The sequence below is a fragment of the Leucoraja erinacea genome, chromosome 34, assembly GCF_028641065.1.
Source record: "Leucoraja erinacea ecotype New England chromosome 34, Leri_hhj_1, whole genome shotgun sequence".
Taxonomy (NCBI): domain Eukaryota; kingdom Metazoa; phylum Chordata; class Chondrichthyes; order Rajiformes; family Rajidae; genus Leucoraja; species Leucoraja erinaceus.
In genome coordinates, this window is record NC_073410.1 from 9,918,908 (window position 1) to 9,935,000 (window position 16,093).

Here is a 16,093-nt window from a genome sequence, read left to right on the forward strand (position 1 = left end):
TCCCTCCAAGGCTAACATACCCTGCCAAAGATCTGGTGCTGGGACACCTGCACATGATCTAACCTGGTTTTTGAATCTCTGTTGTACGACTTCTATCCTGGGGAGCTCATTTATTTGTACTTGGGGGAACAATTTCTGATCAAAGCCAAAACCATTCTTTGTGTGTGTAGCTCATGCTATCATGAGGATGTTGATGAATAACACATAAAGATGCCAAATTGTGCATCTACGGATTTAGTATTATTCATCCATTATCTGCTTGACTGTGACTGACCTTTCCGGGTCACCTGCCTGGTCCGCCCTGTGATCATCTTCAAGGTGCCCCCAGGTTTCTGTCCAATGGCTCCATCAACAATTTGCTTGGCTCCATCCCAGTCAGAAGTCTGATCTCCTCATATTATCTGCCCATTTCCACAAACTTTGCCTGACACCTCTTCAATTCACAAGACCAATCCTCTAAATCATCAGTTGAAGTACCTCAAATCTTCGGAAGAATTCCCCCAAATTATCTGCCCAACCCCCATATCATAATCCCAACCCCTTAAAATCATTAACTCAAGCCCGCTCAAACATTAGTCCATATTCCAAATTAGCCCAACCCCAAATCATCTTCCAACACCTAAATTATCTGCCCCACTTCCACAGATCCTCCAATCGGTCCTATACAACACCCACATCATCTACCCCAAACTACAAATCATCAGCCCCCAAACCACAAATCTCTGACCTCCCCACTATCGAGGGGATCTATCGCAGTCGCTGCCTCAAAAAGGCTGCCAACATCATCAAGGACCCACACCATCCTGGCCACACACTCATCTCTCTGCTGCCATCAGGTAGAAGGTACAGGAGCCTGAAATCTGCAACATTCAGGTTCAGGAACAGGATCTTCCCCACAGCCATCAGACTATTAAACACAACTTCAAACAAACTCTGAACTATAACAGCCTATTGCACTTTATCTGTTTATTTACGTGTGTATATATATATGGTCTACGGTATATAGACACACTGATCTGTTCTGTATTTATGCCTACAATATTCTGTTGTGCTGCAACAAGCAAGAATTCCATTGTCTTATCTGTGACACATGATAATAAACTATCTTGTCTTGTCTCTTGTCTTGTTTATTAGTGCATCCCCTAAATCATCTACTCAACCTCATCAAATCACCTGCCTAGACTACTAACCATCTCCATAAACCTCTCAAATCCCCCCACCCCCCCAAGCACATTTCAGTTCAAATCTCCCCCATCATCTTTTCAAACCTTCTCCCTCCCCATCCTTGCCCTTCAAATGACCAGAGCAAAACCTTTCCAAACCAACCATTTCTCCAAATCATCAATCTAACCCCCCACAAATCATCAGGTCTACCATCCGCACTAACCCATGTCTCTCACACCCCTGGCAATCATTTCCTTTCCTTGCCCTGTGACTGTCTGATTCTCCATCCAAGCCTTTATGGACTCTTGCCACTTGCAATCAAAGGGCTCATATGATTTTCTGATTTGCAGGCAATTATTTATCTATTCACATGGAGCTTCCATTCCAAGTCTCTTTAGCTTTTCCCCCAGTAATCAGTACCAGGGCAGGAAGTCTCTATGTGGAAGGTTCGTGCAAAGGCTGAACTGCTTGGTCTAAAATTGTTGGCTCTTCATTTAATCATAGAATATGGCAAGTCCTAAATCAAGACCATCAAAGCATTATATCTTCTCTTTCAATAGAAAACATTCTGTGAACATATTTTCTAAAAAGATGCAGTGCAAATGGCAATTGATTCCAGGCACCAGACAGTGCAGACAGTGACTCTGGCAGAGACTAAATCCCTGAAAATGTATAAATGGGTGATTTATCATTCATGGCCAGACACTACTTCCCCCTGAGAGGAATTTATTACTTAAATAAGCTCTACAGTGCTACAATCCTTACTCTTCGCATTCGCTCACAAATCAAACTGGCATTTACTTTTAAAATGTTTGTACCCAAATTTGCTATCCGCTGAGATCCAGGGGAGAGGTCATATTGAAATTTGACAATGTTTGCGGTAGCTTGTTAAATGTGCACATTACACACTTGCTGCACACACAAACATGTTTAATGTCTATTGAGTGTGGAGGTGGGTGGAGGTTGCCTAACTTGCCAATGCCCTGGGTATTGAGGAAGGAAGGAAGGGAAGAGGGGATGAGGGGAATATATTTAATTTTTCTAGATTCTAGTATTCCAGAATCTTAAGCAGTCTAGTTTCATGTAACCTGGACAATTTTAATGGCAAGTGCATAGGTGCAAAATCACTTTGGCCAAACTATTTTAGTTTATCATTGGTCATAAGGTCATAAGTGATTGGAATAGAATTAGGTCATTCGGCCCATAAAGTCTACTCCGCCATTCAATCATGGCTAATCTATCTCTCCCTGCTAACCCCATGTCTTTTCCCCATAACCTCTGACACCTGTGCTAATCAAAAATACGTCTATCTGTGCCTTAAAAAAATCCACTGACTTGGCCTCGACACCCTTTTGTGGCAAAGAATTCCACAGATTCACCACCCTCTGACTAAAGAAATTTCTCGTCATCTCCTTCCCAAAAGAACTTCCTTTAATTCTGAGGCTCTGACCTCTAGTCCTAGACTCCCTATCTGGTGGAAACATCCTCTCTACATCCACTGTATCCAAGCCTTTCACTCTTCTGTACGTTCCAATGAGGTCACCCCCACATTCTTCTAAACTCCAGCGAGTACGGGCCCAGGGCCGACAAACGCTCATCATAGATTAACCTACTCATTCGTGGGATCATTCTTGTGAACCTCCTCTGGAACGTCTCCAGAGCCAGCACATCCTTCCTCAGTTGAGGTGACCAAAATTGCTCAAAAGATTGGTGGTGAATCAGATCACCGGGATGTTTAGAGTCCTATAAACAATAGCTGACCATCACAGTTCTTGGTAATACAAATAGATTTGATGTTTCCCTTACCTCTGGGAGAAGAGGTCCCTGTAGGGACTTCCATGTTGCAGTGCAATCCCATACCCTTTGCTACTGACACTGTTCCCCACCACAGTCAGAGAACAGTCATCATCAGTCAGTGCAGTGTATTCCACCACGGCCATATCCCACAGGAACGCATATGTCCCCGTCTTTATCTGTTGGCAGAGCAAAAAATCAAATTTGTAACAATTAGCGTATCATTGCGAGGCAGAATCTCTACACCCTCTAACATTGCTGGAATTGTACCTGAGAGGCAAAGGTAGGGATTAGAGAGAATCTATCAGGAGAAATTAAATGCAAAGTGCAAACGGATTATTCTATCCTCGAATGAACCTGTTTTGTTTCCAGGACTGCAAAAGGCTGCTGATCGAAAAGGTTGTTATTTATAAATTACTGTCATTCAGAGGGACTAATGCACTTCATTCAAACATGAGGAGCACCGGCAGAGATTTGCTACATTTAATTAGATCTTACTGCAGTCTTGAAGTCGATTATTTAAGTATTACAGAATTAATACCCACACGGGATTGCTGAAGGAAAAATTCCTCCCATCTTATTTGCCCAGACCTCCCTTTGGTTTGAGAGAACAACTGACATGAAAAGGCAATGAGTGAGGTGCATTGGAGGTGTGGGAGTTTTCGGGAGGACAGAAAGGCAACTTGAATGCTAGAGGAGGCCTCTATACTTCTCCCCACAGAGAGCAGGAAAAGGACTGGGCAACAGGTTATCTGCCTATCCACTCTCAGGTGTAGGAAGGAACTGCAGATGCTGGTTTACACCAAAGAAAGAAACAAAATGCTGGAGTTCAAGCCCTGTCCCACTTTTCCGAGTTACTCACGAACACTCCCGAGTTTTCCCCTTGATTCGAACTCGGGGAATGTCGGGTAATGTCGGATGCGAGCTTGTAGGAGCCCATAGATGTTTCGTAGTGGCTCGTAATGCCAGCCGTTGGAACTCGGGGCATCGGGTAAGTCGGGACGTTTTTTCAACATGTTGAAAAATGTCCACGAGTTGAAAAAATAGCCCCGAGTACCTACGAACGGCTATTACCGTAATTCTCCGAATTTGATTCAAGGGGAAAACTCAGGGGAGTTCGTGAGTAACTCGGGAAAGTGGGACAGGGCCTTAACACAACGGGACAGGCAGCATCTCTGGACAGAAGGAATGGGTGACATTTCGGGTCGAGACCCTTCGTCAGACTGAAGAAGGGTCTCGACCCGAAACGTCACTCATTCCTTCTATCCAGAGATGCTGCCTGTCACGCTATCTACTCCCAGCTTTGTGTACTTTAGTAAAGTGCCCTTGGGAAAGCAAATCAAGTAACATTACCACAGATGTTTTCTATACCCATGTGAATCTGAAAAGATTAATGACCAAATTTGACATCCTCAGGAAACTCTTAACAGAGAACTTTGTTGTGCCTTACGATTAACCCCCCATATGTTCTTGTAATTGTTTTTCTATTGATTCTCAGTCTCACACATGTGTTGGCATAAATTAGGGATTGTGTGGAAACATACCAGGCACAGCATTTAATATTTTTATCCCATATTCCCCAATTTTGGTTAATTTGGAGCCAATTTCCATAATTAACCTACACGTCAAGAAGCTATCTATGAGAAACCACTCCACTGCCTTGTCGAGAGACTAAATCTTTATCATTCTTGTTCCTGATGCTGTGAATGATGTTTATCTAAGCCGTTGTTCTGTTCTCATTGTTCTTACTCACTGAGGTGGATCCCCAGGACTTGAGTTCGATCCTTGCCCATTCGCTTGTGGACAATATACATGATTGTCCAAGAACTGAAAGGCCATGAACCAAGTGAACAGATGAATGCCATGTTCAAATTAAGCCTCCAACTAATTCTTATGGTTTCATAGAATCATATTCATAGACTCACTTCAGCACGGAGGGGGGGGCGGGATGTTTGGCCCACCATGACCGAGTTGACTCAATAAGCACAACTCTCTCATTTCAGCCTTGAAAACTTTTCTCCGCCACATACTTATCCCCATTCCCTCTTGGGAACACCATGGAACCTCCAACAGCACATTCCTGATTCCAACCACACATCGCGTAAGAAAATCTTTCCTCGCCTCATTCTTAATTCGCTTTATTTTATACCTCATCACATTATCATCAACGCAAGTTCACTTGGCAAACTATTAACACTTTAATAAACCAACCTGATTCACTAATAAGAAAGGCTAGCCATTAATAATTAATTAATTGATAATTATTTAAAAAGTAATTATGAATATTATTAAACTGTGTTCTTACACCGTGTAAAATACTCATGGGATATTACAAGTCTACCATCGATGGGTGCACATTCTAATGGTGCATAATGCTTCCCTGTCCTAGACACAGCAGTATCTTGTGCCTCTTGACATTGGGACTGTTGGCAGTGGACACCAATAGTTGCCATGTAGACTGCGGCAAATTCGCCATCGATTTTCTCCATCAATTCACAGCACTCTCTGCTAAATGAATGCTTTGATCAGCAAAATGTCTCACATGGATCTGTGTAAACAATGAGCGATTTTCTCTACCACCTTCATCACCTCCCCTGGTGCTGCAGGAGGGGGGGGGCGTTCAGTTGGTGCTGGGTGGAAATTGGCCAAAACACCTAGTTTTGACTCAGTCTATTTTTGCTGAATGATGCGCCCAGGCTTAGCTTGTGCACATGGTGAGGAGGAAGAATTGTTCATTTAGTTTGAGGTTTGCCAGAACCACACACTGAAGGGGACATAAATAATATAACCATTCTCTGTCTAAATAAATGGGACATTTCCTCTGCGGGGACGGGAAGTGACAGGTTAGTCCATTGCCCATGAGTCACTCCCTGATACATTGGCTCCATTTTCTCACCTCTCCATTCTTTCACCCATTACATGGCCATGAACAATGGAAGACCCGGCATCTGGGAACTGCCATGTGGGAGGGGGAAGGGGGGGGGGGGGGGGGGGGAGAACTAAGGAGGAAACGGCGGGGGTACTTTGTAACTTTGTCCGTGACGTTTATGTGGCGACTATTTGCATACCTTGGATATGCAAGCAAAGAATTTCACTGTGTCTTGTCACATGTGACAATAAGGTATTCCATACCCTTCTATAAAGCATTCCATTCCATTCCAATGCTATCTTCAGCCTTGCCGTGCAACAGGTCCCTGACACCTTGCTATGCTTCTGTTCAGCTTGTCAAGGTAACTGCTGGGGAAGCTAAGTAAATGGCTCATCCACCGTGGAGTTGGAGTGATGGAGAGTGAATGTGTGTTGGAGGGAAGGGAGATTTGCACGTACAAGTTGTACAGATGGACACCATGCTGTGTTTCAGAAAGCCTGTCCAAAGTTTACCTTTGCGATGCCCTCATGCACAGTTGAAATGCAGTTTTCTGCACCATTGTGTTTACTGATGGTTCTCCAGAGTTCAGCGTAAGTACTGTCCTGCTCCAATGGGTTGGTGCCCTTTGCCTGAAAGTACTCGTAGACTGAGGAGTCCTTCACTGTGCCGTATGATAATTCAGATTGCTTCGCCAGGTCTTGGAAGGAGCTGTTGATGAAAGAAAGGAGGCTTAGACCTTGCTCTGAAGCAAACCAGTTTATTCCCCACAAGACCATATCAGAAACCTGGCAATGCACTCTGTTTGAGATCGGAGCATGTGAATCTAATGGGATAAACAGACTCAATTTCTTCCCTCAACTCTCACCCCAACTTTAACCGTGGAATATTGTCCATGTGTGAAATGTAGTTTCATTAAGGAACAAAGGATCCCTCTGAAATCATGGATGTGTTTAATATTTATCTACATATCAAAAACCATTAGTGATTCAGAATCCAGAATGATATCAGAATCATTGGTGATTCTGATCAAATTATCATTTAAGTAGTTCAACAGACATTAATGAGGGAACTCGCTTCCCACATGGGCGGCATGGTGGCACAGCGGTAGAGTTGCTGCCTTACAGCAACTGCAGTGCCAGAGTCCTGGGTTCGAACCCGACTATGGGTGAAGTCTGTATGGAGTTTGTACGTTCTCCCCGTGAATTGTGTGGGTTTTATCAGAGATCTTTGGTTTCCTCCCCAACTCCAAAGACGTAAAGGTATGTAGGTTAATTGGCTTGAAAATGTAAAAATTGTCCCAAGTGTGTGTAGGATAGTTAATATGCGGGGATTGCTGGTCGGCGCAGACCTGGTGGGCCGAAGGGCCTGTTTCCGCGCTGCATGTCTGAACTAAACTAAACTAAAGATCAACCATTGAGTTTGCCGTTGCCTAATTCCACCCCTCTTCCCTGGTTGCAATGCACCTTTTGTTACATAAACCTATTATGTAAGATGTTCAACAGATTTCAATTAAAAATTAAAACATGATTTACAAATTATTTTGATGAAGATCTGCAACAATATTTTGTTGCTTCTGAGGGAATAGCTACTAAAGCAGCATTGTTATGTTTTACAGATACAGCATGGAACAGGAGGTGACAAAGACAGCCTCTACGTGGCCTCCTCCACGAGTAGCTTACAGGCTCATAAACCCACAAAGCGAAACCAATGTCTTTACCGCGTCTGCAGACCGCCAAAAGCCATGCCTCTCCAGGCCAGACGGCACCATTAAATGCCGCCAACTGTCGAGATTTAGCGCTACTGCAGCTCAATGTTGAAGGCCTTACCACCACCAAGCTCAACGTCATCGAACAGCATGCAACAGATCCTTCAGCCCACCAAGTCCACGCTGACTATTGATCACCTGATCTACATTATCCCACTTTCTTATTCACTGCCTATACATTAGGAGCATTTTATTTACAGAGGTACAATTAACTTGCAAACCAACACGTCTTTGAGATTTGTCAGGAAATTGGAGAGCACTCAGAGGAAATTCACGAGGTCACAGGGAGAATGTGCAAACTCCACCCAGACAGCGCCCGAGGTCAGGATCAAACCCGGGTCTCCAGTGCTGTGAGGTAGCAGCTCTACCAGCTCTGCCACTTTATGTTATTTTCAACTATTTGAAAAAGTCAATGGTTTGACCTTTGCTAAATCCTCTTATCCCTGTGACTCCTTTAACTACGATACGATAGAACTTTATTTATCCCAGGACGGAAATTGGGCTGGCAACTGTAGAACACAACAAGGTACATGAAATTAAAGTAAATAGTGGAAAGTCCAGTGATGGGGATGTGCGTAGATTTGGGGGGGAGGGGGGGGGGGGGGGGGGGGGGGGGGACAGAGGGACAGAAGTGAGAGGAGTTGTACCGTTGCTACTCTGTCCCTCTGTACATATTGATTTAAATAATATTTAATAAGCTTTCTCTTTGAAATCACCCGGTACCTAACCATCTTGCAATCTAAGCAGTGCATCGTAAATATGCTTGCTACACCTGACATTTTTACTCTTTAATTCATGTTTCACTTACTATCAGCTGTGATTACCGTTTCTTGTAACACCAAAAACAATTGTCCTCTTTTAAAATCCATTTCCATCGTATACGAATGAAGTCAAAGACCTTACATCGGGGTGAGATCAGCTGGAATGGGAGGCCACTGCTCTGTACACACACTTCAGAAGATTATCTCCACTCCAGCCAACATCAATGAATATTTAACTGCCAAAGAGTGCTGTTCCCCAGCTTCATCTGCTCAATTTGAATTGGTAATTCCTTTTCTTATTTTTATGTTTGTATATATTCATTGCATGTATGCTTGTCAAGGAATTATGAAAGATAAACTGAGCTAGTCAGCGACACACACTAATCTTCCAGTTCCTTTGTGGCTGGCATCTGAAAGAATATTACACCAACTGCACTTCAAGTTGCAGCCCGTGTGGAAAGAAAGCACTGTTTGAATTGTTGTAATGCTGCTGCCATTGTAATGAAATCCATTCTTTCTAATATCTGGGAGATCGCGGGACATGGGACGTTGCACAGAATGGACCACAAAGATTAATACTCTGTGGTTGACCAACATGCTGAAGTGGACAGGCCCTTTAATCTAACTACTCCATGTACGCCACTTGGACTTACGCTAATGTAGACATAGAAACATAGAAAATAGGTGCAGGAGTAGGCCATTCGGCCCTTCGAGCCTGCACCGCCATTCGATATGATCATGGCTGATCATCCAACTCAGTATCCTGTACCTGCCTTCTCTCCATACCCCCTGATCCTTTTAGCCACAAGGGCCACATCTAACAGCCTCTTAAATATAGCCAATGAACTGGCCTCAACTACCTTCTGTGGCAGAGAATTACAAAGATCCACCACTCTCTGTGTAAAAAAATATTTTTCTCATCTCAGTCGTAAAAGATTTCCCCTTTATCCTTAAACTGTGACCCCTTGTTCTGGACTTCCCCAACATCGGGAACAATCTTCCTGCATCTAGCCTGTCCAACCCCTTAAGACACTCCATTTGTTATATACATCTCTCACCCATATTCTCTCCTACTGAAAGGGAAATTGGCAGACCTCAAACATTAATTGCTTCTCCCTCCACAGAGGCTGCATGTCCTGTTGAGGTTTCACAGCATTTAGATTTTGTTTCCAATTTCCTGCATCAATACCCCTTTAATTCACACTATGTTCCTTCACTCCAAATTTTGATCATGCTACTGGTTAATTCTACATTGCCACTCTGACTAGAGTCACTTCCCCCCCTCTTCATTCTGCTGTCCATTCCATAACGCCCCTCATTTAGACATTAACTCCCCCTTGCCCCTCCTGTTTCACTCCTCATTTCCCCTCAATACCATTCACTCCCTATTTCCCAACAATATTGTTCCTCATCCCATTATCCAGCTCCCATCGCTCCACACTCTGCTATTTACTCCCCATTGCCCCTCACAGGTTCATGTGATAGGAGCAGAATTAGGCCCTTCGGCCCATCAAATCCACCCACCATTGAATCATGGCTGATCTATCTTTCCCTCTTAACCCCATTCTACTGCCCTCTCCCCATAACCCTTGGCACCTGTACTAATCACTATTGTTCACTCCCCATTGCCCCACCTTCATATTTCCTCTCCTCTCCAGCACCATCAGATATTCAATACTTCCCCACTGTCCTATTCTTCATCAGTTTACTCTTCATCGCCCTTAATCTGTTGACTCTCTTCTCTTTGTCCCGCAGTTAGTCTGATCAATAAACTCCCAATGTCTCACAATCTGCGAGGTAACTTGCTATTTCCTTCAATGAGTCATGCCACTTCAATTTCCCTCAAACTCTACTGCCCCATGCTCCACCACTGCAGGATCCATTTGCCAAGAATAAACATCTTTCTTCCTGACTCAGAACTGGGCTTTAATAATCTGCAGCTCGTAATCACTAGGCTTACCTTGGATATTGGGAACATCTGCTGGTGTAATTGATGGGAGAAGAAATGTCAATGGGAATTTATCACCAGCATGTTTGCTTCACCTACACACAGTGGGCAGGCTCGATTCTATTCATTATTGCCACACTAATTATTTTGCTATCAAGAAATGCAGAAGGAAGCGTTCTGCTGTGTAAATGCACAAGCCAGATTTCACGGGTAGGTTAGTTTAGTTTCAAAACACACTGCAGAAACAGGCCCTTTGGCCCACCGAGTCCATACTGACCAGCGATCCCCGCACATTAACACTATCCTACACACACTGGGGACAATTTACACTTATACCAAGCCAATTAACCCATAAACCTGTACGTCTTTGTAGTGTGGGAGGAAACCGGAGTATCCGGAGAAAACCCACGCAGTCACGGGGAGAACGTGCAAACTCCGTACAGACAGCAACTGTAGTTGGGATCGAAATCTGGTCCCTGGCGCTGTAAGCGCTGTAAGCCGGCAACTCTACTGCTGTGCCACCGTACCGCCCCTGTGAGCAATGGTGACACTGAACAGACATCAGCTACATTTCAGGGAGGATATGGGGAACGCTGTGTTTGGGGTGAGGAGGGGGGGGGGGGAAGCGAGGCGATGGATGAAAGGCAGAAAAAATGATATATTTAGTCATGAAAGAGTGGAAGTCCAAAAAGGTGTTTCAGAAAAAAGGGCCAGAAATATCACTGCTGCTTCACAGGAATGAAAAGCAAAGATAGGCACAAAATACTGGAGTAACTCAACGGGACAGGCAGCATCTCTGGAGAGAAGAAATGGGTGATGTTTCGGGTCTAGAGCCTTCTTCAGACTCTGTAGAATTGTCTCAACCCAAAATGTCACCCATTCCTGCTACCTGTCCTGCTGAGTTACTCCAGCATTTTGTGTCTATCGTCAGTGTAAACTAGGTATGTTACAAAACCTACCTGAATCGTCATTGGGAATCTGCCCTCAGCCAGGCCCGCGATTTTGGCGCTGTTTGGAGGGGGCGGGTTTAAAACGCGATTTTTACTAGGCTGTACTAATCGCACATGTTCAGCCTAGTAAATCATTAACGAAAAATCGCTGCAAGACCCGGTCGCAAAAGGTATTATTAGTTTTATAGGCCTCGATAATATAGTTCTAATAGTTTTAAAATTACTGTTTAATTTCGCAATCTCTCGCAGCCCCAGGGTTTTATAGAGCAAACAATTAAAGGTATGTACCTTATTTTTACATTAAATGGGGCATATATATAACCCTATATATCAAATTATCTATAACGAATAGCTCATTTTGGGCTTTTTATATCCCGCAGTATTTTTCTCGGCACTTGAGGGCACTAATCTAGCGCTATGTCAACGTTCTAAACCGGCGCGTTCCACATGAACCCACTAGAAAGCCGATTTAAATGGGCATTTATTTACAGCAATTGAACACTAAATTCCTTCCATTTGGCCTATAAATTAATGTAAATTAGATATAAAAATCATGTTAGATTGTGAATTATTTGTGAATAATCTTTGGACACTTAGGCTATTTAAAAATGTTAATCTTTCCTTAAGAAATGGGCGTTTGATTATCCAAGATCACAGCTTTTTTGTAATGTCCATTGAAAATCAATAGGGAACAAGATGCTAATTTCCGAGTATGAAAATGGTCATAACTTTTTTAATACTTGAGATATGAAAGTGAATTTGGTGTCAAATTAAACTTATTGTTATGCTTTATCTGATGGGATAAATTGCAGACTTGATTTTTTAAATCTCAAAATTTTGTAACATTGCTATGTAAACCAGCATCTGCAGTTCCTTCCTGCACAATGAAAAGCAAAGTCTGGCTGACAAAGAGAAAAATATCTCTAATTTGGTTTTTACAAGTGCTAAGAGTAGACTAAGATATCCTTCCCATCTTCCCATTGTAATGTATTTTACTTAAATTAGACAATAGACAATAGGTGCAGGAGTAAGCCATTCGGCCCTTTGAGCCAGCACCGCCATTCAATGTGATCATGGCTGATCATCCACAATCAGTACCCTGTTACTGCCTTCTCCCCATATCCCCTTACTCCGCTATCTCTAAGAGCCCCATCTAGCCCCAAGTATCCAGAGAACCGGCCTCCACCGTCCTCTGAAGCAGAGAACTCCACTGACTCACAACTCTCTGTGTGAAAGTGTTTTCTCATCTCCGCTTACCCCTTATTCTTAAACTGTGGCCCCTGGATCTGGACTCCCCCAACATCAGGACCATGTAACAATTGTTTTTATTTTAATTTGTTCCATGCACAAAAAACAAACAATGAATCAATTTAACTTAAATAGTTAAAGAGGCAGTAAGCACACAAGGGAAGAGAGGATTTTGTTTCAAATTGCAGCAACATAATCAATTCAAAAATCAGCAGATTCAGGAGCAATTCAAACCTCACATCTTGTATACTTTAGCCAAACAACTCTTGTGGTTTTTAGCCAAATCACTTCTAGTGTGTTTTAGGGATCATTTACTTGCATCACAGACTGGGTTGGGCAACTCAAACACTCAGGAATGAAAGGAGATGACAAAATGTGGTCCATCACGGGAACTGACCTCCCCAGCATCAAAGGGGTCTCTTGATGGTGCACTCATAAAGTCAACTAGCTTCATCAAGGACCCACACCATCCTGACCACGCTCTCAATACACTCTTGCCATCGGGAAGAAGGTATAGGAGCCTGAATACTGTGGTATTCCTCCAGGATCAGGAACAGCTTCTTCCCAACAACCATCAGGCCATTAAACACTGCAAATATCAACTAGACTCCAAGCCATTAACTGTATTGGTTGCATTTTAGACTTTGAGCTTTTGCTTTGTTTTGCACTAATATTGTTTTTTTTTATTTTTATTGTGTACTGTGTTTATACCTGTTCTGCTGCAAGTATGTATGTCATTGTTCTGGTTTGGTACATATAACAATTAAACACTGGCAAAATGCAGGTAAGTGGGACTAGAGTAGATGGGGCATCTTGGTTGCGATGGGCAAGTGGGGCCGAAGGGCTTGTTTCCGTGCTCTATGACTCTGCGCTCACTAAGTCCCCACCGTCAGTATCCTTGGGCCACTATCAACCAGAAATCCACCTAGAGCAGAAACCCAAATACTGGTCTACAAGAGCAGATCAGTGGTAGGTATTCCACGGCAAGTGAACAAATCCTGATGCACTAAGGATGCGCAAATCCTGAGGCAAAGTGGTGCAGCGGTAGAGTTGCTGCCTTACAGCACCAGAGACCCGGGTGCAATCCTGACTACGGGTGCTGTCTGTACGGCATTTGTACGTTCTCCCTGTGGGGTTTTTCCGGGATCTCTGGTTTCCTTTCACACTCCAAAGACGCACAGGTTTGCAGGCTAATTGGCTTGGTAAAATTGTAAGTTGTCCCTAGTGTGTGTAGGATAGTGTTCATGTGCGGGGTTCGCTAATCCGAAGGGCCTGTTTCCACTCTGTATCACTAAACCAAACCAAACTAAACAAAGCCTTTCTACCATCCATATCTTAGGTGCAATGGAATATTTTCTCCTTGCATAGATCATTATCTATAGTTCCAGCAACACACAATGACATTGATATCATCTCGGACAAAGTAGCTCACATGTTTGTGATCCAATACATCACCTTAATCATTAATTGCGTCCAGTATCAGCATACAGTAACTGGAGGGAAATCCATTTACAAGATTTCTTCCAAAGCCACAATGTCTACCGCCAAAAATGACAAGGGTTTTAGGATGTTCTCCACAATTGTTTTATCATTACTGTTGGAACCCCCATCAGAACTAGGCACTCCTAGAAAGAAAGCACTTCAGTGCCTCTACTTCTAAGAGACTAAGAAAGTTTAGCATGTTTCCACCAATTTCCAACTTCCACAGATGGATTGTAGAAAGTATACTATCGGGTTGTACCACAGCTTGGTTTGAGAGCAGCTCTGCTCAAGATTACAAGAAATTCCAGGGAAATGTGGGTGCCACCTTATTCATCACACAGACCAACCTCCCCACCAGTCTTCCAACCTACCTCACTGCGGGCACTGGACTTTTTATCTGGAACTGTAACACCACAATGCGGTAAAACTATTGTCTGCAATCTGATATTTTTCTCATTGTACCACCTGTTGTACGTACGTACAGCTTGATTGTATTCATGTACTGTATGATTTGATTTGACTCGATAGCAAGCAAACAATAACTTTTCACTGTATTTTGGACACATGCAATAATAAACCAATATGAATACCAATAAAAACAGTAGCACCTTTACCAAAAGAACAGGCGATTTTCGAGTTGCGGTAATATAATATAAATCAGATAATAAGAGGCATATGTTTGAATGGTAATACAATGATCAAGGCGGCGGAGGTGGGGGGGGGTTGGGGGGGGGGGGGGGGGGGGGGGGGGGGGGAGTGGGGGGGGTCATCAACCTGTATCCAGACTGGGAAAATCTAATAAGCTGTAATAGTCAATAGGTCAAATTTCTGAAATGTGTAAAAATTCTAATATTCTAGATTATATTTTATAAACAATAAGGGAATGGATAATTTTAATATCGTGCAATAAATGAAGGTTAATTAATAACCAGGTAGTTAAGGAACCCCATTAAGAATAAGTGATCAAAATACAATAAATTTCTTTATAAAGATTGAAACTGATATAGTTGAATCTGGAACCAGGGTCCCAGAGGTATGTGGCATGAATTGACTACAGTCGACTGGCTAATTGCATTAAAATATATGGCCATTAAGGGATTAACACAGCTAACGTTAAAGCATTAAAGCATTAATTTATAGCTCACAGGTTTTATAATGAAAGGTTACAAAATAGTTTACAAATCAGATTGTTAGGTAGAAAATATAATCCTGCTGCTTTTGAGAGATGGAGAAAACAAGGAATTGGCCATGATTCTGCTTTTGACTTTCCAAGCAATGATCACTTCTCCCTGTTGCCTCTATCCCATTTGTTTTGTTTTTCAGGATCATCTCCCTTCCTTTTCCATTTGTCATCTCCTCTGCAAGTTAGGGTTCCAGGAATTCCCAATCTCAATCAGCTTGCAACCATGTCAATTTAATAGTTATTAGATTTAGTTTAATATAGTTTAGAAAATACAGTGTGGAAACAGGCCCTTCGGCCCATCGAGTCCACGCCGACCAGCGATCACCCCGTACACTACACTACACTACACTACCACTATCCTACACGTGAATGAATGAATGAATGAATGAATACTTTATAGTCACACGTGACCAGTCAGTGAAATGTTTGCTTGCGTACCCAAAGTAAGCAATTAGTCGCCCATAAAGGCGTTTACAAAGTTCCAAAGTATCTGTGCCAGATTCCCCTTGGTTCTTCCCCCCTTACCCCTCCTCACAGCATCCCCCCACGCCAGGACCTCCTTTGTTACTTCAGGAAATTAGGGACAATTTACAATTTTTACCGTAGCCAATCCTATACGTCTTTGGAGTGCGGGAGGAAACTGGAGCATCCAGAGAAAACCCACATGGTCGTGGGGAGAACGTGCAAACTCTGTACAGACAGCACCCATAGTTAGGATCATACCTGGGTCTCAGGTGTTGTAAGGCAGCAACTCTACCGCTGCACCACTGTGCATATCTACTAATTCCTATTGAGTCATTCATTCATCTATTATGCCATGAATACTATATGCAGTTATGTAAAGTGTCATCCATCCCAGTTTCCCCGGCACTGACTTAATAATCATAAGGTACATTGAGTGGTTACGTTAAGGGTTAAAGAATGCAGAA

At 43.0% G+C, this 16,093-nt stretch overlaps 1 protein-coding gene across 1 annotated transcript in view; it reads right to left on the reverse strand.

Moving 5' to 3' along the window:
• The window catches only part of LOC129712988 (glutamate receptor ionotropic, delta-1-like), a 539,407-nt gene that overhangs the window by 5,400 nt on the left and 517,914 nt on the right, over positions 1-16,093 (reverse strand). Inside the window, exons 14-15 of the mRNA XM_055661821.1 lie at positions 6,340-6,535; positions 2,971-3,137 (exon numbers count right to left, since the gene is read on the reverse strand). Of these exons, the coding sequence (XP_055517796.1) occupies positions 2,971-3,137; positions 6,340-6,535 (363 nt within the window). The remainder of the gene's footprint in view (positions 1-2,970; positions 3,138-6,339; positions 6,536-16,093) is intronic.